Source organism: Vidua macroura, chromosome 3, assembly GCF_024509145.1.
Source record: "Vidua macroura isolate BioBank_ID:100142 chromosome 3, ASM2450914v1, whole genome shotgun sequence".
NCBI classification, from domain to species: Eukaryota; Metazoa; Chordata; class Aves; order Passeriformes; family Viduidae; genus Vidua; species Vidua macroura.
Window position 1 is genome coordinate 76048496 of NC_071573.1, and position 27259 is coordinate 76075754.

General features: G+C 37.5%; 1 protein-coding gene and 1 long non-coding RNA gene across 3 annotated transcripts in view; both read right to left on the minus strand.

Annotated features, from left to right (window-relative positions):
- The window catches only part of LOC128805705 (uncharacterized), a 127008-nt gene that overhangs the window by 28803 nt on the left and 70946 nt on the right, over nt 1-27259 (minus strand). The gene's annotated exons all lie outside the window — the stretch shown is intronic.
- On the minus strand, nt 1808-25693 carry FUT9 (fucosyltransferase 9). 2 transcript variants are annotated; one of them, XM_053974570.1, is made up of 2 exons: nt 25627-25693; nt 1808-2895 (listed from the first exon to the last, which is right to left on the minus strand). In XM_053974570.1, exons 1-2 carry the CDS (start codon nt 25691-25693, stop codon nt 1808-1810), a joined length of 1155 nt encoding a protein of 384 aa, XP_053830545.1. The 2 variants fall into 2 exon arrangements, with proteins under 2 accessions (XP_053830545.1, XP_053830546.1); XM_053974571.1 differs by lacking the exon at nt 25627-25693 and adding an exon at nt 4706-4744 and having other exon boundaries at nt 1808-2899.

Here is a 27259-nt window from a genome sequence, read left to right on the forward strand (position 1 = left end):
TATATCTTATATAAGCTTGCTTGTTATTACTATAAGGACTTAGCTGTACTTGCTGCCAAGAAACCAGTCTGAATCAACCCAAGACCACCTAACAGAGCAACTCTCATGATCTGAAGTGAGGAATGGTTGTACACATTCACCTTTCACCGAGGTCAAAGCAAAGGACTTCCTAATTCCAGCACTGAGGGAATCAGGTTGTTGAGCCAAACCATTGGTATGTTCAGTGACCGGCAATTTCACACTCCTCCTGAAAACAAAATGTTATGGTGTCCTGTAGGACAGACTATAAGCTATAGCCACTTGCCTTCAAAATGATAAAATACTACTCATATTACATGCACATCAGAAGTTTGTTTTTAGAAGACTCGGTTTCCTTATATTGCATTAATTTTCAAGGTAAGCTTATCTTGCTGCATACTAGAATGCTGGTGAGTTTAGGTGATTCACAGTATATTGAAAGCTAGCTGGATCAGAATACAGCTTTTGAAACCATAGCCAGAGCAGAAGTGATTCTATAACTTTTCCACAGGGTTTTCCGTTCTAGAAATTTAACTAATTACTCTTATGGCCTTTTGTGTTTCTATTTCAGCCTGTAGTAAGTCCCATTGTCTTTTGCTAAATATTTATAACTTATCTCTCATTCCCTTACTGCAGCAACATTCTTTTCTGCAAATTTAACCTCAGTTACTTGATTGACTACTTTGCTTGATCAGGATCTTATACATCTCATAAGCAGAAGCCTTTCCAGTTTAACTTTTTTCTTTTTTTTTCTTTTTTTTTTTCCAGTAGCAGGTGTGATTTGCAGAACTTTGACCTGAAAATCCAAGCTGATTTGTTTTCATTTGATACCAAAACATACCCATACATTTATGTCGTTAAACCAACCTTGTGCATATGAATGTATATGGCAATCAGATTTTTTTTTTTTAACACCTTTGTTAAAATCTGTTTGTCTCAGTGTAACACTACTTAAAGCCCTGGTTCAGGTTAAAAATACTTGAGACATATTGAGAGCCAAGGGTGTGCTGCATTTGAATACATTCAAAATTTTGATGAATCTGGGCTTTAGTCACCAGGACTGGTCATTTTCTCTAAATTTGACCCTCTTTCAAGGGTAAGAAGAGATATATTCCTAAAGCAACATAATGGGACCATTTGTTAGGAAACCTTTTTAGAAACAAAGACTATCCACTATTCTAATACATTTAAAAAACTATAGTTCTAGGTTCATTACCCTTAAAAAGGGGGCACTTAATCACACTTCAATAATGTTAGGTATTGTACTCTACTGTGCTCTTAAATGCAAGATGAACATATGAAACTTTACTGTCTTTTGAAGTATTACACAAATTTCTGTCTGGAACAACAAATTATGTTCTTAAAATTTTCTCTGATATTTAAAAATTGTTTCCTCATTTTCCAAATAGGTTAAACAGCAAAGATAATGTTAAAAAAATGCTAAAAATGACTACTTCAAGTGTAAGATTGGGACATGTTTCGCAGAAAATGTGGAAAATCTTGTTTCAAATTTATAAGAAGCAATCAAATACTCTTCAGTGCACATAATTAGTATCTCTATTATAATTTGAAACTGAGTACTGATGACTGCTGCTGCTGATCTTTTAAAATCTGTTACAAAATATAAATAGGATAGCCAAGAGAGAATAACTGATAAACCATGACATGAGATTCTCTTTTCCTTCCTTTTTTTCTCTTTTCTTTTCCTCTCCACTTGGACTGAAGTCCTTTCTGGCTTCTTCAAAAAAAATGCACACACACGCACACACCCACACCCACCCCCCACAAATTAATTCCAAAACCATTTTTCTAAATTTCCAATGGACTTGTATTCCTGGTGTCTTTTCACATGATCACAAGCAAGACATGCATGTGATTCCCAGAACCTAGGAAGATGCACTGAAAAATCCTTCTTCCAGTTGAAATAACTAAGATACATCTTATTATTTTTGTCAAGCATCAGAAGATATTCTGCCAGCTCTCTGGGGGAAAGAAAATCTTCCACATGTATGAAAGAGTCTGCTGGAATGTAATTCTCATAATTTTCTCTGGAAGGGCCCAGTACAACTGGTACTGATCCAGCCAGAAGAGCATTGTAGAGTTTCTCAGTAATGTAATCTTTGTGGATTGAATTTTCAAAGGAAAGGTAGAATTTGCACGTGGAGATAGTTGGAATCAAGTTTTTGTCATTGACGTAGTCTCCGAAGGCTTGTCCGTAGGTGTGGATTTCAATGTATTTGCTAAGCTCGTTGTAATACTTGACTCGAGCGTGCTCAGGGTTCCAGTTACTCACAACCCAACAGACCAAGTTTTCCTTACTTGGCACTTCAAATGTGAAGGAACTGGTGCCAACCATCATGAAGCCATAAGGCACCTGGATATCTGAATCACGCCGGTAAGTCAGAGTCAGGTTAAAAAGGTGTTCAATGCCACTCTTTTGTGGAGTATGAGTTGGAGACTCCAGGTTCATCCAAATCCACTTCTGGAATGGTGGCCTGGCTTGCTGAGGTAAATTAGCCAGATCCCAGCTAATGTCTCTGTGATGAATGAGGACAGCATGGGATCTGTTATATAGCGAGCGGTCAATAGTCAGATGGCACCCGGGGATGTTGAACATCGTTTGGCAGGATGTTAGATCGAATGTCTGACCAAATGGCCAAACCCAGATCAAAACAGTAGTTTCATTGAGATTATCAGTTTTGGAAGAAAAGAAGTTCTTCATTTTCAACACTGAACTGGCTGATTCTATAGGACCAGAGATCCAGCTGTTTGTTGGTTTGATATAAATTAATATAAATGCCATGAAACAACCAAGGATAACAAAGATAATAAAAAATGGCCGGAAAATTCCTTTAGATGTCGATGTCATAATTTGCTCTGAGAAAAAAAGAGGAAGAGAAAGAGAGAAAATAATATCAGGTATTAAATTACGTATATATGTCCTGTTAAAACAATCAGACATCACAATAGATAGAACTTCAATAACACTGAACTGCAACCTCAGAAATTTCCTTTGAATGGAGAGGGCATGGGTTCTTGCACTCTGTGACAAAGTGACAATATTTCTCTTCTTCGCATTAAAAGCTCACTGACAAATTAAAAGCAGGATTTTAATATGTCTCATACTTGGTGAATCAGTACATATTGAGAAGTTTTTTTGCTCAGAACCTAGGTCAAGCATTTGGAACACAGAAGGCAGACAAAATTACCCTATAATTCTATCCCTGTGTCTGTGTAAAGGATAACATGCTGCAGATTTGCTGCATTTGTATTTGCGTGAATGTGGAGGACATAGGATTAGAGGATTGAAAAAGGAAGAGACTAGAACTTTAATTGTGTAATCAATAAGACTTTTATTAGAAAACTAGTTCATGTCTGGAGGCTACACAAGGGTGAACATTCATGCCCTCTCCAGGGGACTCCTAAAATACCTAGGGGAGGAAGCACTAATAGAGGGTTTCCCTATGCAGCCACATATCTCATATATTTCCCACATAAAGAAAAATAATGAGAAATTAATATAAAAGATATCCTTGTATATTTCATTATGTTTTTATGTGTTAAAAATGAGGAAAAGTAGAGATATGCTGCATCATTATGAGGTGTTCTTTTTTTTTTTTTCCATGGGGAGGTAGGGCTGAGACGTTCATATAGCCTCCTTTGTCCTTGCACTAGTTGTTTCCTCCTGAGAGAAGTGATCAGTCTCTTTCCAGAATGACTTTTCCATATGGTCCTTGCAAAACCTAACAACCCTAGTTAGGGGTTGTTAATAGCTAACCTTTGATCCTGAATGTAGCCCTAGAACTCACAGATGTTCTAAAACTAAAAAAAGTTAACCATGCAGCACCATGGCGCACAAGGGAAAAGGAGGGAAATTCAGTAACCAGGAAAAAGTGTTCTGAACATACTGGCACACTGTAGATTTTACAATGTGTTACAAGTACTATAACATTTGTCTGACTTTCTTTTTTTGCACGTCTTTCAATTATTTATGTTTTGTTTTCTTGGCTAGGTAGTGCCACAAAAAATTTTTATTAAAACCCCACCCCTATAAATATATATATATATATATATATATATATATATGCAATCAAAGTCAAAGAAAGCAGAAAGAGAATTTCAGGCCTTTAAAACCACTTCCATAGTTCATCTTTTCCTACTGTGAAAGAAATAATTAAATTCAGAATGAAAACATGGTAGAACGTATTCAGAGGTCCACTAATAGCACATAACTTTGCTGCCTTTGGGAGTGTAAAAAACTGATGTGTGAGTGTAGCACTACAGTTACAACAGAAATGTTTTTACATTCATTGTTGAGGAAAGGAAGAAAGAGGGAACATCCCTTAGCTTGGCTTTACTCTAACACTCTGTCTTGAAGAAAAGGGAATTTGTCACAATATCTCCTGGTTTTGGGAAGATGGATGGTCTCAATTCTGGTTTTAGTTATAGTGGTGGGTTAACCTTGTCTGGCTGTCAGACCCACCCAGCCAGTCTCTCACTATCTCTCCTCAACAAAATATGGGAAGAAAATAAAATGAAAGTCTCATGAGTTGAAGTGAGGACGGGAAGGTCACTTATCAGTTACTTTCATAGGCTAAACAGGTTCATCTTGGGGCAAAATAATGTGTTTTATTGCCATTTAAAATAGATTTATATAGTGAGAAACAAAGACAAATATTAAAATAATTTTCCCTCTCTTCTTTCCAAGCTCAGCTTCCTCCTTCATTCACATCTCCTATACCTCCTACCCATCCCTGAGCAGTGCAGAGGATAGGAATGCAGGTTTGTGATCAGTCCACAACTGTTCCTCTTAGCTGCTCCTTCTTCCTCATACATTTCCCTTCCTCCAAAATGAGTCCTAACTTTGGGATGCAATTCCTTCAAGGGAAAAGAAAACTTAGCTACTGAGTGGGCTGTCCATGGGATGCTGTTCCTTCAGGACACATCTTCCTGCAGGGTCCTCCCCAAGCCACCATGGGCTGCAGAGGAATCTTTGCTCTAGTGCTCAGGGTACATCTTCCTATCCTTCTTCTCTGGCCTTGGTGCTCCAAGGTTATTTCTCACATTTTCCCCCTCATTCTCCACTGTTTGTGCCTTTCTTAGATACACTTTCCCAGAGGTGCCAGCTTGGCTGCAGGGCTCAGCCATGCCCTGCAGTGGGTGTGTTGGAATATGCTGGAATTGGCATGGGGTGGCCCCGGCCGCTCTTTGCAGAAGCGGTCCCTGCTGCCAGTGCCTGGGCACAAACACCTCCTTCAATTATGTAAAATATATGGAATGCAGAGTCTGGTGCTTTTATCTAGGCCATTTTTCTGAAGGACATAATTAGTAGGCCCTCTCTGGTTTTAGCAAATTGATCCTGAGGGGAGTAGAGGAGGGGGACGATGTGTCCATGGCTTTTCCACTTATCCTCATCAGTTTAAATCCCTCTGAAAGAAAAATGAGGCTTTATAGCAACATTACATTGGCTTTTTTTAGCATGTGTTGATTGTTGGTGGAAAATATGTCTAGAAGGAAGTATATGACCTATAAACCTAAGACTGCTTCCTTCCCTTACTACAGGGAAAGTGAGAATGGGACCTCTGAGGAAGAAGGGATTTAGGTTGAACAGCTCTAGGAGATGCAGCTCAAGGAAAAAGCAAGAGGCTGAGCCGATATTCATGTAAAGCTGTTCTTTGTTTCTGTGCTTTTGAAAGAAATACACAGAATAGGTATAACTTACCACTGAACAGAGAGTGTGACCTGCGTTTGAACAATAGATTGGGACACCTTTATTCACAGGAGCTGATAATTTTCTAGGGATTAAAAAGGATGATAAAAAATCAGAAAAGGATTTTAACATTGTGCCTTGTAACATAGTCACCCTCTGGTTAAAAGCCTTTTGACTCAAGTCTCTGACAGGGATTATTTTACACTAAGCTCTTCTGCTAACAAATAACAAACCCCTGCATCATCACATGACAATTCTTACTACATAGGAAATGACCAGATATTATGTATTCTGTCCTCTGCATGAAATTCTAGTTTATCCAGACTGTCGCCTTTGTGTAGGAAGCTTCTGAAGTGTAGAGCCAATGTGAGGATAATCACTTGTGGTTTGTACTACCCCAAGTACCAATATTAACATCTGACCGTGTTAGATAAGTTTGCCTATTTTTGTCTCTTCTGGGTTGATTTCCTCTCCTGGCTTTGCTGCCCTATGAATGCATGTCCCCCTTCTGATGTGGGATCACGGTTTTTAGTTTTTGCCTTTTACCAAAACACATCCAGGCTGTAGAGTCCTTTATAGTTCTATATGCTTTGGATTCAGAGAACTAATCATTCATTATGCAGTATCACAGATCCAGTAGATGTATTGGCATCACTGGCATGCTTTGCTCTGAAACTACTGCTAATGGGATGGTGGAAAGAGGTTCTAATAGCCAGACCCATTAAAAAATTGAATGTGAGTCTTGCAAGGAAGCAGAGGACCTGAGCAGACTCCTAAAAATACCACTTAGCTATACCCTGAGGAGATGGACAGGATTTTTTCATGGAATTCTATTTTTGTATTCCATTTTGTGGAATACAGTAATAACTATTAAGATGTATACTTGGAAAATAGGTGATTTTTCATGATGAAGTACTAACAGAATCACTAATTTCTGTGCTTCTCAAGGCAGATTGAGGAACCCATGGAATGGACCAGCAAACTCTGCTTTCATGGCTTTTGGGACTGAGTCCTGGACACAGTCAGGCAGCAGTAAGTAGAGTGAAGGTATGTGTTAAGCACTTGTTGACAAATATTATTTGCATAGCATCATAAAATCGTTTGGGTTGGAAGGGATTTTCTTGAGAAGTGCCTGTGTATACTACTAGGACATAAAGGTTATGGTGCACTAGAATTCATAGACTATTCTTTTCATAATAATCTCCAAAATGGGGAGTCTTTTCCATATTTATTTATGTCCTTCTTTTTTGTGCCCAAGATAACCATTAACATCTCACTGTAATTCTCACTATAAAGGTGGCACTAAGGAGACATTTGTTACAAGCCATCCAGGCAAGTCACCTTAGTTCACCCTTCTTCTTTCATGGCTTTCCTTCCACCACAGAATCACAAATTTCCTTTCTGTGGATTCCCTCCCCCATGCATGTTGGAGTCTGAAAGGAGAACTTTGTCAAAGAGATGTGTTTACTGAGATTTTTGCCAGCTGGAAGAATTCTGTACTTTTGATGGTTTTGTTATAAAGTACTTTGCAGAGTGTTGTGGCGTAGCAAGTATTTTCTAGGTGCTTTTTTTTCCCAAGTTGAAAGTATAGTATTTTATCAGTACAAGATTGTTTTTCTCCTAAAAAACTTAGCAAGGCTTCTTTTTAAGTGCAAATCTTGGCATTCCATCAGCAAGCAACTGCATTTAGCAGCAACACAAACAAGGAGATAGTAATGAGGTATCAGCCCTGTTAACCCCAAGTTTACCAGGCAAGGCTTGCAAAAAAAGGTCTGTTTTTGAATGCATTATGTTTATTAGGAAATAAAATTGAATTTTATGGAAGCTTTTTATCATATTTTCCTTGCAACTGGGACTTCTCAGTCATTCCAGAAGAGACAGATATGTTTTGGTTTTTTTTTCTGATTATACAATACTGCAGGGGGGAGAAAATATAAACTTTCTCGTCAATAATATTGATGCCTATTTCTCTAGCATTTTTTGCACCAATTTCTCCAGTTTCTCAAGGTTTTGCCAGTAGCCCAAAATATATCACTACTTGCAGAGGTATAACTTTCATTACTAGTCTAGTACTGAGATTTCCCAAACGAAAAGGACAGTATTTTAAAATAAAAAAAAATGAAGTAAAGATTCTTAAAAGCATGGACACTGAATAATGAAAAAGCAATCATGTAACTTTTCACACCTTAGAATTCTAAAGTGTTTGGGGCTGACTCTTGTCTTCACCACCAGCTGGTCTCAGGATTCCTCAGGTATTAATACTTAACCTCAAGATAGTCTCTGAGGATTACTCCTGCCACCAGTCTGGGTGAAGAGCAGGAGGACTTTGAGGTTAACAGAGGTGTCAGAGGTAGGTACCTCTAGCAGCAGACAATCTAGGTAGATACTTCAGGGCTATAAAAGGACAGTTGAATGCAGTTTGAACTGATAGGAATCACAAGCAAACAATTGTTATTGTTAGAAAGAAAGCTCATCTGAGATTGCTTTCCCTGTCCTCTGGCATGTTTTACCAGACTTGGCCATGGCATATTTGCATTTATGCTAACAGCTGGATTTTTTTAAAGCACATTTCCAATTAGCTGGAGCTTTTTCACCTGCAGTACTGAAGAAAACCTGACTGCCTCAGGATAGCCAGTGTGTAACTTCTTATCTCCAAGTCACCGCTACATGGACATGCCCCCAAGTGCTTTTACTTTAGCTCTCTGCAACTGAAGAGTGCTCCTTTTATTGGAATTAACTCTCACTGCTCCCAGTTAAGCTTCCTCTTTTGCAACCAGAACAGTGGATTTTTTTCCCCCCAGCATCCAAACACAGGCTTGCTTCCACACATTTCCATGCCTGTCCACAGATTTCTGAAAACAGCCCAGCATGAAAAGGCTCAACAGAGCTGCAGAGAGTTAAAAGGCTGAAACTGAATGAGCTGCTGATCTCAGACTGCACATTTTTATTCTACTGTTTACAACATTCTTTTTCTTCCCCTCTCCACCTCCTCTGTTTTTGAGTTATTTGTTAATTCCACAGATTCTCAGATTGCTCTCTGAGAATAGTATAGAATAATTTTATTGAGTGATGGTAAATTTTACTTCGAACAGTTTTAGAAAAATGACCTAAAAGCACCCCAGGACAGGGAGCCATTAAGATAGATTGCTTAGGAATGGTGCAGACCCTATCGCTAGAGACTGGTTAGAGCAAGGTTAGAGAAGCACCACGAAGCAATGAGAGATCAGATTGTGCCCCCAGGTCCTAGGGCTGGGCTAGAATGACCTCACTTGGTTCCTTCCAGCCTTGTGCTCGGAGCATTAAACACAGATTCTTAAAAAACAAACGTAATAAGAACACAAACTGGCAGTCTAAAACGGCAAAGAACTGCAGAATAAATGAGCAAAAACATCCCCCATCCTCAAAGCTGTCTTGCAAACTATGAAGTAGCCACATGGCACAAAGTGAAACTGTGTGGACCACAGCAACTACAAAGTCCCTATTTTTAAAGGCTAAACCTAAATCTTCCTGTCAATTGCTAGATGGGGTACAGCTGCCTTTTTTTGTGAACGTCTGAATCTTGACCCCTTGCTGAAGAAAACCCTATTCTCAGCTTCCTTCCCCAAATTGCTGTGCACTGCACAGCATCCTGCTACGGCTCAGCAGCCCCCAGCCTTCCCCCTGATTGTCATCTATCCTCTCCTTCTCTCCATGGCAGTCACACACTGTCACTTTCCAGCTGCTTATGCAATAGCTCAGTGGTTTCTTACTGTGATCCAACTGTACAGCAAAAGACATTAGCCAGGGACACAGAGTCTCTCAGAACAGCAGGGGAAAATGGCTAAAGCACTGCTGTCCATACCAGAGAGACTCAATGTCTACCAGCACTGCCACATATTAAAAAAAAAAAAATACAGTCCTATCAGCAAAAAACTTTCCAGGCAACCCAGAGTTAGTGTCAGGACACTCCACATAGCAGCAGTGTTGCTTTCTAATCATGAGCTTATGATTTTGTCTCAGAGGGTACAGGAGGTACCCTTTCCTTCCCTTGGCACAACTGGAAAATAAATGGCATGCAAAGTGATCAGAACCTCAGCAGCATTGCCAGCCTTGGCAATGTTGGTTCTGTCATGCAGACAGAACCTTTTTTTTACCTTAACTTCCACGTTTGCTTGTCCACATCACAGCTAGTTTATGACCGACAGCAATCTGTGAAAGGGGTGATGGCTTTCCATACTGTGCTAGGTATAGAAAATGGAGTCCTTCACCACTGTAGCTTAGTAGCAAATTTTATCTGCCTTGCTAGAAAAGAGCTTTTTATCTTTCTGAATATAAAGCTCATCCTAGTTATGCAGCACAAGCCAGTCCCTGCCTCTTTCAAAAGCCCTGAAAAGGCTCTGCACAAAATGAAGCTGATCAAAGAAAAGTGCTCCAAAAGCAAGTGGTCTCTTCCTCCTCTCTTTCCATGTGGTTTGGGAACAGCAAACTGCTGTTTTCTCTCTGATTCTGCCAGAATTGCAGAAAGAGCTCTTCAGCAGCTTTGTGACTGGCTTGTAAAGCTGCAGCCGGCCAGCTGAAATATGAATAACATACCTGCACAAGCCATGTATTTGTGATGGCCACCTGCCCACCAGAAAGCCCTGATTAACTCACAGTGGCTGTGAAAATGATGTGAGCAAAGCCAAACAGAGAGGGAGCACGAAGTGGCAGGAGAAGAACCATAGGCATTCCTGTGCACATAAGTTAAACTCCCCATCAAAAAATCACGCTTGCTTCTGACTGATTTCCTAATATATAGTTCCCTTCTATAGTGGAAAAACACCTCCTCCTGTGAAGAAGATAAATCAGAATCAGGAAAGAGCAGAGGATGCCTACTTTTAATATTGAATACTTACTCTAGGGTATATTAGTTCTGTGCAAAGCAAGGCTTTTGGAGCTCTCAGCACCAGCTGTTTGTGTAGATATGATTAGAGGCTAGGTGCAGTAGTTACACTGCTCTATCCTGCTGCATAAGCAAGCTCAAAAAATTTAATTGAGATTTAATGCTGTCTTTTTTTTGCAGATAAACCTTCATAGATCTGAGGATTTTGCCAGTGGCAACACAACTTGTGAGATAGCTCTGTAGCCAGGAAAGAAAGCCTGAGAGGCCTTTAAGAATTACTATAAGTTCCCCATAATCTGATCTCTACTTAACATTTCACTTCTCTGCTTGCCTAGCACCTTTTCCTTAAGAGACTTGTTATACCTCTAGGTTTGGGATCTGTACTGATATAACTGTTTTTTAGGATGCAGGTCAATGTTCTTGCTTTAATTTGAAAAATCATCTGTGCTATGGATCCTAGTTGCCAGTGAGAAAACAACTGCCCTAGAGAGAAAAGAAAGCTACTGAAGTGCTCAAATCAGTTGCAGTCTGCTCTGTAGCTGAATTGGAGAATGTCATTTACTACTATGTTAACAGAGAAGAGAGGTGATAATTTATAGGCTTACTTTTAAAAATATGTCCATCCATATTCTTTGTAAATTAGACTTTTTTTCCCTCACAGAATGGAAGGATGGGCATTTGTTTTACAATACAATCAACAGAACTGGGTTTCTTGACTATTCTGAGCTAAGAAGTAACTAACTGCTCCTCAGGAGGATTCAGGATAGCCAAGAGTCCTCATCCAGGTTCTAGTTGTCTAAATGCCTTGAGCAGAACTCCTCACTGATCCAGCTTTGTTAAAAGCCCATCAGTGACTCAAAGCTTCAGGTTAGATTCTGTGCCTAGAGAATACTTCATATTGCAATATACTGAAAAGTGCAATTCAAATAATTGATGGATTGTAGAGCACTTGTGTGTGTAATATCACCAGCACTAACTGGAAGAAAAGAAAAACTGTACCAATCATTTTCACAGCACCAACAGCTAGGTCTTCAAGATTACTTGTGTTTGTAGTACCAAATATCTCAAAAGAATAAGCTGTTAAGTGTAAGATAGAAGGTGATTATAAAACAAGACTCTTGAATGAAATACTTGCTGGAGAAAGATTAGTAATTCACAATAAAGATTATACTCTACTGTAAAATTTGGACATTGAAAACAAGAGCAGAAGACTTTTAAGATCTTATACAAGTGCCTTTTTACTCAAACACAGGGAGAAAGAGCAAGAGACACAAAAAGTAAATTCAGAAACTTTCCTAATAAGAAGTTTAAACATATGCATGCACACAAACTGAAACAAAAACTTAATCACCCAAAACCTAAAGCATGATGAAACCAGAATGAAAGCATATTTTAAAAACAATATATATTTTAGATAGTGTATACTATAAAAGCAGCAAAACTAACAATCCCTCAACCTCTCAAACTGCACTCTCTTCTGAGAAAACAAAATTGCAGTTGAGAGACAGCAGTTGTTAATTTCTTGGAGTGTGCATAACTTTCTCTTTGTGTGCACAACAAAAGGAAGAGCAGATAGCTAAAACTACAAATATAACAAGCTGAGAAATACAAAGCTTAACAAAGTCACTGAAGAGACTTTTTCTGTGGAAAAGACCCGAAGTCCTTCAGTGAAGAAATAGCAAATACACAAGAGGAATGGGTTGAAAGAACAATTGTCTGAAAAAATCTTCCAGTAGCTGCAAACACTGACATGTTCTAAGGTGATGTTTTCTTTTTACTACTTACTGTCCAGGTTAACATAGACACTGATGCCTCTGAGAGCAACTCAAGGTTAGAACATGGCAATAAAGAATATTCTGCACAGGCTGCTGACACAACACTGCACAAAGCAGGCCAGCAGTTAGTTCAGAGAGCATATTTCTTTTGAAAAGGCTCAAGTTATTTGCTATTTCTGAGCTTACTGTCTTCCTTTTAAGCATCTTAAAAAGACAAGTTAAATGTTTGCAGTCTAAGTTTAATTTTAATATTCAATTTGCACTTGATTCTAATGTTCACTTACTGGATTTTAGTGTCATACATTATTCTACTCTTAATAGAAAAAAAAAATCCATAATGAACTAATGAATATTTTGCTACTAGAGTAACAATTCAATGTACAATTATTTACTGTGTCTTAGAAATACAATTTGCCAAGTAGTCTTTTTCCCATCTTAAGATTTGCAGCCCACAGTCTTTCTCTGCACAACTTGACTGCCTATTAAAACTAGGCATTTAAAAAGTGGAAAGAAAGAGATTTCCTTTGTTCCTACAATGCAAGGAAGACTTTATATAGCGATTTTACTCAGAAAGTAACTTTCTAAAGAAAGTCTGCTGAGATAGGTAGGAAGAAACACAGAGAGAAAGAAAAAGAGCAAGGGAAATAAACTGGAAAAGATTAAAATAAGGTGTCTACATATGAGGTCAGCAGCACTTAATGCTGGATTCCTTTGTTTTAAAGAAATTGGTATAAAAAAAAAGTGATGGCAAGCAGTTACCTTTTCAAACAGGCTGAGAATCCATGCAGTTAATTCAGTTTAGCAAATGTGGGTAGGACAAATTTGCTGACAAAAATGTTAAGAGGAACCTAAATCCCTAGTTGGTTAGGCTATCCCAAGTCCTAAGAAACCCCAAACCAGAAAATAGGGATCAGGGGGACGTGTTGCAATCCTTCAACCCTGAAAAACTCTGTTCATTTGTCTTTTAGTGCTGGTCATGCTTAAACTCTTTCTGACCCTCTGCCTTTCAGGCTCCTGTGCTCTTAGCTGCCTGATGCCAGCACATCCCCAGAAGGGGCTCATTCTTCACGAGGAAGGGCCACTCAAAATCGATAAACTAGCTATTACCCCAGCTCTGAGCCCTAAGGAAATAGATGTGCCTGCAAGAGCAGACTCCATCTTAAATGCACTGTAACAGCTGCTTTTTGGTTGCTTGAATTTAAAGGAAACAGGCGGAGGGTGAAGTCCCCTTATGCAGAAATTGAAGCTATGACCTATTAGATATGAATCTTTCTTCTACCTCAAGTGATTCAGATCTCGATATTTCAATTTCCTTAAAGGCTTTCTAGCTCCTAGACAACAATGTCTGTCGATTTTACAATGTGTGAAGAGCTTTAGGAATAGAGGTGAGCAATCCTTTCCCCCTCACTGGAGGCCTAGGTGCTAATCAAGACAATATTATTTTCTTTTGACCTCTTTCTCCTGCCTATTGACTCCCTAATGATTTATGGCCAGGGGCACATCAGCAGCAGTAGAAGGTAGAGTCAGCTTCCTTTCTCATGCAGTTTACAACCCTGCAAAGAGAAGGTGAGAGGGTTTAAATCTCCATTGTTGGAAAGACCACAAAAACTGGTCTTTATTTTGGGTGAATAATTTTCTGGCTGCGTTTCAAAAGGTGTAATTTCCTAACTTCTTCATAAAAGGAAGGGACTAGATCCCTGCTCTTGAGGGAGGATTCCCAGCTCTGAATTCCAGGAAGGACCCAGTCCTTTAGACCACTGGATGTATCTTGGTGAAGGATGGAAGAAGACACACCCCAGTTCTGGTGCTCCAGGAGCCCAAAGGAAGCTTTTGGTCTAAAAAAGAGACCTGGATGGTCAGCAGTTGGTGGTGGTTGAGGACAGCCTTTGATCTCTGTGGTTAGTTGCAGTCAAATGTCACACAAAACAAATATTAAAGTACCACAAAAACTTCTTCCCAGCCAAATTGAATGGAATTTCTGCTAGAATATATGTCTATTGTAAGTCATCCCAAAGGAAGTTTAATCAAAAGCAATGATAATAATGTTAGGAAATCATTATTCCACTGACAAGTACATTGCTCAGCTGGACAGCACTGTTTTACCAGGGCAATTAGAGCCTGCTGATGCCCTGGCAAGTCTCATACACAGCACATAGAACAAAGTGGTAGAGAACTTCCTGACTCTTTTATCAGTTTAACCTGAGTTTAGTTGAGCAGAATTTAATTTGAGTTAGGCACTAATCACTTTCTGTCTCATAGATAGCTAAAGTGTAAGACTACTTTCCTTTAATAAAATACTTTTAAATCTACCAATTAAGAGTACCAGCAAAATAAATGCTGCTCTAGTAATAACAATACATTCACTTTTGAAATGCCTTTCCCTAAAGAATCTTTTGGACTTTTGCTGGCATAAAGTTTTAATCAAAACACAGTCAGAAAATTATTACTGAAACTGCTTTATGTAGAGTAAAGGAGGGGTGGAAATCAAGTCCAGGAAAGATAAGTAATTTTTACAATATCATGAAAATTTAAACAAGTATTTGACAACTATGACTTAAATTTGCATCAAAGTAATGGAATCTGTGGGATAGAATTTTTTCTTCAAAGAAACTTCACCAGAAGGTAGTCATATCGCATTTATTCAGATCAGATATCTTTTTTATGTATCTTTGTTTCAAATTTCTGAAAATACATCCAAATTTTCTTGATTGAGGTAAATTAGTACAGGGAAATGGAAGATTTAATCAGATTAAAGTCAATGACACCTTGATCTTTAAGAAAACCCCAACCCTTTTGCAGAGCTATAGTTGAAATTCTACCAGCAAAGCTGGATTTGTTGAAAGACAAGAAATATCAGAGATGAAATCTTGCTCACAGAAACACTGGAAAACCTATTAATTTCAGTATGGTTAGGGTTTTGTTCTTTCAGTGGATTGCAGCAACATGTAAGAAGAGAAAAAAAGAGAGCTCTAAAGCTATTCCTATGTGTTCCTTAAAGTTAACTTAGAAATAAAAATCCTAAGGCAACTCAGGAGACAGCAAGACAGATGTAAGTTAGAGCACAGGGAATCTAAAATTTGGAACAAGGTGCAAATAATAAACACCCTCCCTTATACACACACATACAGTGCCACACACAGTCTGTAACTTCAGGAGAGATTTAATCACCTTTTTGAAGTGTTTCTCAGTTTTCACACCTGCAGTATTTTATAAATACATACTTCTATGTATACTTTTATATATATATATATATACACACTATTTATGTGGTATTTCTAGCACACTTAATTCCCTAGATTCCCTGAAATGTGATTTATCAATTGTGCTTTATATTTCTTTGTGTCCATAACCTTACCTCTCTATATATGTAGTATGCAAACACATACACACACACACGATAAACTTATGAATGTTTAGGCATCACTGCCCAAGCTGCTGGCCCTGGATGGAGGCTGTGGTCCAATGGGAAGTGCTACTGTTGTCTTGTCATTGTGAGATGTGCTGCAATGTGACAGCCAGTGGGTGCAGAAGGCAATGGAGTCTCCACTACTGCCGTGCTGGCAAATAGGGAGGAGGGAAACAGAGCACTGAATTCACTGGGGCACTGAGCCAGGGGAGGGTGGATGGGAAAACAAGGCAGAGAGTAGAGACAGGTAACATTATTATAGGAGAAATAAAATCTTTTTCTTTCTCACGTCCTTTGACTCTTTTGTCAGAGAAGACATGAAAGAACATATTGCTCTGAAACAATTATTTCAGCAGGAAACACAGCAGCAGCCTGAATCCTGCAATCCTGAAAATTATTTACAGCATGAGATGCATGAAACCTCTGTATAAATTCCTGGAGATGGAAATCTGCCTTTACATTTCTGGAAAAAGTCTAGGAAGGAACAGAAGGCAGTTGCTTAGACTAGAATTCTGATGAAATATGTCATGGGGGAATTGGGTGAATTTACTCTCCATTAAGCAAACAAGCATGTTTATTGATACAGCTGATATGAATAGAAAGCTTAAAAGATAAACGATTCTTAAATTCCAATTAAATTTTCATTTGTACTCTGCTCCTTTTTGCATTTTCAGCATCAGCAATTATTACCAACTTCTTTTTTATTACCAGCCAGTTTCTTTCAACCATTCTGTTGTTTAAGGTTTTGGGTTATGTATAAGACAAATGCAATTGTTTTCAACAAGCTATTTTTAGTGGATTAATTTTAGTTGCCAATACAGATGTCTAAGATTTATGAGCACGTTTAAAAAAATAATAAAAAATTCTAAGAACATGTTAGAATAAAGCCTTTTAAAGGCTTTTTTTGCATATCTTCCATTTGCTTTTTTAGTTATTCAGGTTCCTAAGTCATGTTCAACACCATAGCATCTGGTTTTGTTATTTATTGTTCTGAAATTATGCTCTGCAATGCCAAAAGAGAAGATTAAAATGTGAATAGAATTTAGTACAACAAATCAAGAGAAAGATATGAAGATCAGAGGAGTATTTTTTAAAATTGAGTTACTTTGGATTTTTGAGGTGTAACTACAGTGCAGAATACTTTTTTATAGATTCAAAATAATTTAATATTAACTGGAAAATAGAAATTTCAGATACCCATCAAATAGTTAGAAAATTCCATATAGTTTAAAGGCAGTTTTCCTGCTTTAAGCTGTTTGTTTGAATGCCAAGCAAGCATTTATTCAATGTTTATGGTGTAAGCATTTAAATAGAAAGTAAAAGATTATTTAACAGTACTTGTGTGCGATTGACAGATATTGGAATTTGACTGCACTCTGTGCTACCTAAAATGATAACAAATGCAATGTGTGCATCCAGAGAAGCTGGTTTTGGATGGATGAACTTGACTTGCTGATGAAAGTAAAATGAAATAAATTACACTTCAACCTCTCTGAAACTGGCATATAATGCTAAACTAAACTGTAAGTATTTCACTAGGAGGCTTCAAATCGGTTGTCTAAGATTTTTTTTTAATCCTAAATAGAGAATAAAATACAATAATCTCCATGAGACTTCTGGAAAAATACTTTAAATTGTCATTTTATGCAAGGAAGCACGACAGAGTTTTGCAGAGCTGATGTGTTGATAATATGATTACTCCAGCTAGATTTATTTTCCCTTTCGGATTTTACATTACTGTTATCTGCTGCATATAAGGAAAATTAGATAAAAATAACAGCATGCAGGAAAATGTGGATCAGAATTTAGCTTTGGAAGAAATTGACTTACAATATTTAAGAACAATAAAAACCTTTCCATTGTTATAATTATTTGAAGTGAAGAGTAAATTTTTAAAATTTATTTTCCAAAATCCTGCAGTGTATAACCTGTTTTCTGCCAGTGAAGGACAAACTCAGATTTACTGCACAGAAGCTATAAACTATGGTGGAAATAAATTTCTTATTTTCATTCATCAAGATGAATTGTGTCCTTTGTTCCCTATTCTCTCTTCATAAACTGCTTCTAAAATGTTTTTTTGATGCATTGTGCATAAAACTATATTTTGATCTATGAAAGTTCAAAGAGACTCGACCAAAAAATGTTTAATTTTTTTTTTTTTTTTTTTTTAAGTTTGTCAACACAAAAATCTGCTTGGGAAAATCGAGCTTGCTAACATTTTCTCAGGGATTTTTTTTGTCATATTTGAAAAATCAATTCAGGGAAGCACAAAGATACTTTAATGTCAGTGTACCTCATTAGGAAGAGATTAGTTTGAAAGATTTCAGTTTTGCTCTGGACAAAAGGGAACATTTCAATATCACAAAAATTTGCAGAGGGCAAAAATTATCCCAGCAATCATTAAGGTTCCCTTAATGGCTGGAGGATTTCTTCTGCTGTCAAGCTTGGTGGAGAGATACACAGGGTCAGGATGCTGTCAGGGTGGGATATGACACCAGCATCACATCCCTCTCATGAGCTGTAAGACTGAATTACCTTCTAAAAGAAAGTGAGAGGGGAAGAAATGTATCTCACCTTGAGACAGACATAGCCTGAGTAATTAGTAGTTTCTGTCAGGAGACAATCCAGCTTGTTGCTCTAGCAGCCAGCACCCACAGGAGTACCAGTGTCCCCTAAGCTTCCCAGTGTCCCCATAGATTTCAGGTAAGGGCACCTCAGAGGACCTGTCTTAAAGAGCTTGTACCTGAACATGCACATGTACAGTGCTTCTCCTTATGGTGGTAACCTCAGATGTTATGGTCCTACTAACAGATTGACCCTCTCTCTTAACTGCCTCTCTATTCTTTTTTTCCCTTCTACTGTTCCCTTTTCATAATTCTTCTGACCCTGTTTTCATCTTTACTCCTTTTCTTTTTGGGGCAATGTCAAAACCTTTCAATTTCTCAGGATTAGAAACAGCTAGGGAAATCTGTCAGCTCCAGCAACATACAAACCACTTCACTGAAGTATCCAAATAACACTGCCAATGCCTCTTTTCCTAGCCTTTGTCATAATTTAGAGTGTTTTTATTTACAGAGCATTTACATATTTTAAGACACACTAGCAGAACTTTGATTGTTCTTGATAAGGCCCAGCATATTAATTCAACAACAATTATTTCATACATGGAAATTGGTGAAATAAAGATCTATGAAAAGACTGGGAGAAAAGGACTTGGAAGCAGTGCATTTTTTTTTTTCTTTCTGTACTGCTCCTTTGAGAAAGGGAAAAGATTATTAGTAGTCAGAAAAGGAGCATTAAAGAACTGGAAGCCTTAAGACTTCAAGAGTGTTCAGGAGAGACAGGATCTGCAGACTCATCTAGAGTAAAGGTGGCAGAACAGAGGCAGTTTCTTTATAGTTATTTTTCTGTTAAAGACATAATATATATATATGCTACTGTGCTATTTATTCTGTACTATTGAATCAGAATTGAAGGATCATGGCTTTGCTATGTTATTTATTATGCAGAATTAATTTCCATGCCTACGCATGTTTACACGAAGGGTGCTACAGTTACTTTTATGGAGACAAGGTGCAGGGTGCTTTACATCTCTGACATTTCATGTAGGCTCTTAATCTTACATGCATTTTATACGTGCCTCACTCTACTCATTCATTGCTAGAGTTGGCCCTCGTTACCCCAGCAGCAGACACTTCAAATTAAAAATGACTGCAGGATCTAATCACTGACACTGTCAGGTGTAATCGTTACCCAGTTAATGAGCATGAATTAAAAATCCCATGAATTTGGTTACAACACTTTATTTTGCATACACTTTCTGGACCTGTGATCGCAGGCTTTGTGTAGATTGCCATTCAAATGATGCCTAAAGAGGCTGACCTGGAACAGAGGCTTGACAGAGTTAAAGGAACAAAGTAGGTATTTATTAAAAGGCTTTCAAGGTATCCCTTGGGCAGTACAAGGGCCTGGCCATGGCTCTGCGCAAGTTGCACAACCAGTCACGAGTTTTCAGTTTTTTAAATTTTGGTTCATTTACATATTGGTGTCAATTGTCCATTACATCTTCAGGTTGTGAAGTCCCATCACCCCAGATTGCTCTCCTCAATTCACCGTTGTTTATACTTCTTGAGCCTAAAGCTGCAATGGTGTCCTTGGTTCTCAAGATGGAAAAGGATTGTTTTGTCTAACTAAACTGTGAAGAGAGCTTGCTAACACTTTATATGAAGTTCAGAGTCACACACTAAGGCAGTACAGAATCTGAAAAATATGAAAGCTAATGCTTAAGGCATCACATTCTCATTTGAAATAAGACGTATTATGTTCTTTTGTCTGTGTTCAGCCCTGTCTGCTCCCAAACCCAGTTTCCTCACTATCCTGCTTCTCAGATCTTCTGGATGACTCTGGCTGCAGCTGAAGGCACTGTGACCAGTGATGATGCTTTGAACCAAGCTGCTTTTTCCCATGTTCCTCAACATGCCTGATCCAGAGCCTGCATCTGGTCCAACATCTACCTGGTCCTCTTCTGATCTTTACTGAGGTTCCATACTGGACCTCACTTTTAATATGCCTATAATACATTTGTAAGCTTTCATATGTAATTGGAATCACTGTTCTCAAACTTTCCCTTTTGATTTGCCACAGTATAAATATGACCACTAAGCTATAAAGATATCTATACAGCAAACAGGTCAAGTTATGATTTCACATAAAGCAGCATAATAAACAAAACCACAGAATGATATAGAGTATAATTATTATCAAACTGAGTACAACAGACTAAACTAATTCCTTCTGTGGCTGCCAGGGAAGAAAATCACTTAGACAAAGCAAGGCAAGGGAAGTTTAATAAATAAATGATACAGGGAAGGCAATTCTTAGCCCTCTTCCTTTTGACTTTAATGGAAAAGTCTCCTAAGGAGAATAATGCCAAACAGCTGCTTGGGATAGGGAAATGGATTTACTTTTTTTCTAAGGGCAAAAAAGATAGGGGAAGCACAAATATGGACTTTCCTTGTCTTCACTGATCAGCACTTTGCCTTTTGCTTTGAAAACTGTTGTTGCTCCCTAAATAACCTCCTTGTTACTCCACTTTCTCTCTAATAAGGTGGCAGATGTTTGCTATCGTGCGTCATAAGTCTGAAGGTGTATTTCAGTGGTAAATACAGAGTATGAAACCCACTATTTGGATGTCATTCCCACAGCTCAACTAACATGCTGTCACTGTCATTTTAGCATCCTAATTACATCAACATTGTCCTTTGTGACTCTCACTGCACATTTCCAATCAAAATGTCTGTGATGAGGGAAGTAGCATTATTGCAATCAAGCAGCTGAACAACATCTCTAATCCTAGCTTGTTCAACGTCCCAGACACGCTATAGAACATAGATCTGAACAGCTACAAAAGTACACCTGTGCTGTGAACTTCTCTGGCTTAGACAGCTGCTGAGGAGCAGTTAAAAATGGATGAGAATTGCCAGACTTCAGTGCACCTCACTCCTGGGACCTATAACATTGAAGGATGGTAAAGAAAGAGCATAACCAATATAATTTCTGCCTCTTAGTATCTTTACTGCATGCTTGCATACATGCATATGAATTCCAACACAAAAAATATCCCACACCATAAAATTATTCAAAATGTTTTCACCATTGGTTTTGATTCAATTTCATGGCAAACCTAAATCCAGGAAACCTGAGGTTCCTGGGTTCTGCAACACTGTGAATACACAGAGCTTCCATTTGCCCAAGGAGATACATTTCTAGGAATCACAGCAGTACTGCAAAGCTTGAAAAAGTAATGTGCTCTACCCCAAAAATAAGGTGAAAAAATACAGTGCTGATTGCAAAAAATCCTATTAGGAGACTGTAGGAAAGCAGCTCCTGAGTTTCACTGCTATTTCCAATAGAGTATAAGAACTTGCCGCTTGTTCTCTCAAGGCAGAGAGCTCTTAACATGGAAGATTTGAAATAGTCTTGAACAAATGCTGTTTTCTACCTTTTCTAATTTTTTTTTTCTTCTTTTGATGCCACATGGGTCTGAACCATGACTGCAGCCTATTTTGTGTCGGGAGCAGAAGTTGTGCTGGGCACACTTGGCTGCAATGCATCATTAGGAACTGGTTTAGCAACTGAGTAGACCCAGAATAGAAAAAAATATTTGAGTGATGCTCTCTGTGATTTGGAACTCATCACAGGTGTGGAATGAATATAGTCTGAATAGCTCCAGCTCTATTACTGTTACAGAATAACTGCTCTAATTTGGAGAAATTTGCCACAGATTGGATGCTCCTGTCCTGTTTTACTGCGTGGTAGGGCCATGTTAGTTAGCATGTGTGGTGAAGTATTTTCTGCAAATTGTGTTGTTGGTTTTTTTTTTTTTTTTTTGCTTTTCTCCTAAAATGATCCATGAATTTTACACTCCTATCCTCTGTTGACATCTCTACCAGTGAGAGCATTAGTGAAACTAAAACTTTTTCCTCTTCCCCAATAATGGTATACACATTGCTTTCTGCACATTTGGGGAAGAAAGCAATGACTGTGGTTTGTCAGCACTGTCCTCACTTCTAAAATATGAAGAAATATGAATAATATGTTTATTTTGTGCAAAAAATACATGAAACTTTTATTCTGCTGGGGAAAGATATATTGAAGTCTAAAAAAAGATTTCAGAGCTACTTAGCTATATATAACTAAAAGCGTCTCTTTCCTTATTCTGTTATTAAAGAAAAAAAATAAAAGAAGGTTAGGATCGTTGCAGAGCTCTCAGATCTAGAATATGTTCTTGGGTGAAAACTTCATTCTGAACCCTCAAAGCTGTCTGTTCTGAATAGGACACTGATCTGCAGCAAGTCTTCCCAAATGCACATGGAGTTCCCATTCACATTCTAGTCGCTTCCACAGTTTTTTCCTCAGATTGCCAATCTCACTACTTAATCAAGGTATCAGTTTTCAGCATTGCTCCCAAAGGATTGCTGAGTGTTACAGCAATTGTCCAGCTTTGGAAATCCTGGTATAGCCAGACATGTTACCTGCAAAAAACCCTGTTTTTTTAAGAAACTGTAGAAAGAATAATAAGTCTGGTATTTAATTTTGCTATAAATGAAAGATTTTTGTTACATAAATAAAATCTCCCTCTACACCAAAAGGAACAGGTTTATTTCACTGTAAACTTCTTTATACTTTCAATGTATCATTTAATTCCTTTACATATACAATTATACTTCAGACTACCATAAAAGAGAAGCTGTGATGTCACTTCTGACAGAAATTAGAAATGAGAGCAACCTATTATAAGTTTGAGTGTTGGTGACATTTTACCTGGTCTGCTTGAATGTTGAAAGAGCTGATGGGGACACTGGCAAGTCAGATCTTATGCCTTGATTTAGTTTCCTCAGACAAAAAACGGAGTTAAAGAGACTCACCTTCTTTGTACAGCATTCTGAAAGTAGGTACAGAAATTATCATGTAACTAATATCGTGTAACTGTTTCTCTTGTACTGACTGAATCCTCTGTTAAGTGAGTAATTGGGATCTGTGACAGCTTTGGGCTTGCAAATCAGCGCAGATGAGATTCAGCAGACTGGAAAAGCAAAAATCAAAAAGTGATCTATCAGATTACTTCCTAATCTCAGTGTCATGTCAAGTGCACATAGTAGGTTGTAGTAACTGCAGAAGAAACTCTGATTTGCATTTCTGGTAGGTCCAGATCACCAGATCATAGCCTCAATGTGTTTTCTTTCCAAATAAGACTAAAATAAATCATTTTAGGTCAGATATCATGGGAGCACCAGCTGTAATTTACCTGAGCTGATGTATCCAACCTTTCAGCATGGCTTTGGGGGGCTGACTGCGTTGGTGCCCTGAAAACCAACACGGAGCAGAGCTGGCTCACTTCTTGAGTATGGACAGATCCACTATGCAGCAAAGCTCTTACACAGCATAGACATTGTGGCAATCCTTATGAATCACAATTCATTAGCACTTCTACTACTTCACACAAAAGGGCAATGGGCTCAGAACTTTGCTCACAGGAGGCATGTGCAGGCAATAGTAATACACTGCATGGATCTTGTGTGTAAAGGATTTCCTGTTTGAAAGATTGTCATGCACTTTCTTTTATTGACACCAAGTTTTTTAAATTGAGAAAATGCAGTTTCTATTCTAGTATGACTTCAAAGCCTGGAAAAAGCAGTTTTTAGTCTCAAGGTTATATGAAGAAGGATAACACTGATGGGCACAGAGGAAAAGCAGACTAAGCAAATATACCACAAGCTGATATGGAGTACAGCTGTTATTATTATTATTATTACATTTTGTCTGCCTGTATGTACTTTATATATAGACACTTGGTAGTAAGAGTAGAATTAGCAGTCTCTGTTCATCTATTCATTACTTTCAGATATATTTCAAGTGGCATGGATCTAAACCCAAAAAAATCAATAAGAATAAGTAGACTACATCAGTTACACATTAGAAAAAAAAAAGAAAAAGTATGTATGGAGTTCTGTCCCATGTTAAGTTCTTTCTTACTGCATTATCAATGTAGTTATGCCATTGTAGCACATTGCTATTAAAATTCATTTACAAAAGTTATTTTTGAGAAAGTTTGAATTTAAAAAGTTTTCAGTTGTGCCATTTTCTCTGAGGCAAAAGTTTTCCCAAAACTCCTTCTTCAGTTTTCTTCTCTCAGCTACTTCAGATTATTTCCCCAAAACATCTTTTTAATGACATATGAATTACAGCAGTGATCACAGATAATTGTTTTTTCTGTATTATAACTTTAATAAGCTCTTATTAAACTCACAATATTGTTTGATAAACTTAGTTATAAGTATAATCAGGATTAATGAAGACTCATTTCTATTTTCTTTCAGAATCTCTTCTCTGTGGGAGCTAAAGAAAAAAGAGCTAAAAGAAGGTGTTGTGACAATAAGATTAAATATTAAGTGTCAGCAAGTGTTTCCATTTCTCTGCAAAGACTTTACATATAAAATTAGCTTTTTAAAGCTTCTTACAGAGTATTTTATAACTGCTTTACAAGGAGTATAAATAAATCACCTAATTTTGGACTAGTCATTTAATAAAGAATCTTAATGAAATTAACTCTTTTACACACAAAAAAACCTGTTAACTCTTACTATGTGAGTCTAATGATGATGGCCACATTAAATTCCTGATTTAGTACATACTAATGGTTTTGAGAAGAAGTGTAATTTAAGCTTGAGCTATGTGTTGCAGAATTCTACAAAGTCCCAAGTCAAAACAGTAAGCTTGGTGAAATGCATGCTATTCATGGAAGGAATAAGGTCACACTTTTAAAAATCACCTGACATCCATATGCGTTAGAAATCCATCACTGTTTTCAAAACTAACCTAGACATTTTAATTGGGACTTCAGTCTTCTAAAAGTTAGACATATTTTCTAAACTGGTTGTGTAATCTCTTTTCATATTTAAGGAGAGATATATTTCAAGTGCTTTTTTAGCACTTGAGAGAGAGAGACTACTCAGTAAGTAATTCACAAAATAACTGTCTTTTAGGGAGACTAGATGCTTATTTCTTATTTCCTCTAGGGATGTAGAGTTATTAATCCTCTTTTGGAGTCAAGTGAATGAAGTAGGGTCAGTTCTTTCTGGATTGGCAGGTGGAGAATGTAAGGAGCATGTCTTAAATGCTGTTCAAGAAAATAGGAGAATAAAATCCAAATACCTTCTGTGTGTAATTTGGGTTCTTATCTTCCAGGAAAGAAATCTAACAACTAAGCTGTAAGGAGGAATTCAGAAATAAAGGTCTTTGTGCATCACAGGTGAGACTTAAATACTTGACTACTGTAACAGAATGTGATTCTCACCAGAACATTGTGGCTGTGGAGACAAAATCTTCCATCTGTGATGCATCCTAGAATACAGCAGCTTCATGTGACAGATTGCAGAATGGGTAAATATCTGTTTTAAAATGAAACAAAACACATTTTATTTTAAGGTCATCTTGTGACATCATAAGTCAGTGCTTTCAGCTACATGTCAATTAGGTCTCCTGCCTCTCTCTCTCTCCATGCTGATTTATGTGAAGTTCAGTCATGCTCCAAAAATCATGAGGAGGTGAGACGTACTATAGGGAGAACACATTTTGATTTGAGAATCCCAGGAGGGTAATGAGATGTCCCCAGCTTTTGGTAACTCAGTCACAGTAGAAAGGTCTGTGGCTTCCTCAGAGCCAAGGAGTCAGTGTGGATTTTCATGCTGGAGACTTCACCAGCAATTTCACCAGAGACAGAAAGCCTACAGGGCAGCTGAGAGGGTAGAATGTCCCACAGGTGCCTAAACATTTGAACTTAGGAACATGAAGCTGTTGCCTAAGTTATTTTCAATGAGACTTTGACTCTCTAGGCTCTATATGAAATATTTCCATAAGTGCCTGTAGGTTAAAGGTTTTACTTTTATGCAAGGACTTAAAAATTCAAGTAATACACTGGGGGAATTTACTAAAGATTCTGGGTATTATATTAAGCAGTTAACATTCCTACCTTCAAATTCTGCCCTTTCCATGCCTTGTACTTACTTTTGAAAATGAGATTTTAGAAATTATTTCGTAACATACTGTGAAAAACTACCCTCCCATTTCACTAGAAAAATGCAGAAGTTTTATTGGTTCAAACACTGACTTAATTTTCATAACATCAGGTTTGCCTGTAAAGAAGAAATAAAGAAGAGTGTAAATACTAGTCTTTTAGGGGTCTGATATGTTTGAAAACAGAATCCAATTAAACCCCTATATTTGCTAATCTTTGTCTTAATAATGTTCCTGTGGGTGTTATTGGCTGTTTTTACAGTGAAAACATGCAGAAGCAGCATGATTATTTTCATATTTGTGTTCAGATATTTTACCATTATAAACACATGAGAAAACCTGCTTGAATCTATTCAATATAGAAATCAGCAAGTAGTTTTAAAAAGGAGAGAAGGTAATTAACTTCACTTCTTAATGATGCTCCTAATTTAAACTATGCAAGAGATGTTTAATGAGTGAGAGAAATGTTGCAGAAAAAAACATGTTCTTTGGTTAAAAAAAAAAAGAGAGAATTAGCAGAGTTTAAATCTATTTGCACATCTTCAGCAGACTTACTCTATAACCTTAACCAAAGTGTTTAATTTTTTGCCCTGCAGTTTTTCTATAAAACAGAAACAATAGGAGTCAATTTGCTGAGAGATTGTGGGCCTTATTTGTTTAGTATTTATATCTCCTGAGAGAATATAGATAGGATTACAGAGTGTGATGAATGATTAACATTCTTTTGCTATTACCAAGCTCTGATATTTTTTGCCCAGCTATTTTATCATTCAAAAATTTTTACTTTTTTATAACCCTGTAGCCAACAGCTACCCTGACTAAAATGTATTGAGCAACAAATGTGAAGTCCTTCTCATGTCTCTTAAATGTAATTAATGCCCAAATTACTCTCAAAAGCAGTAGAGAACAATAAT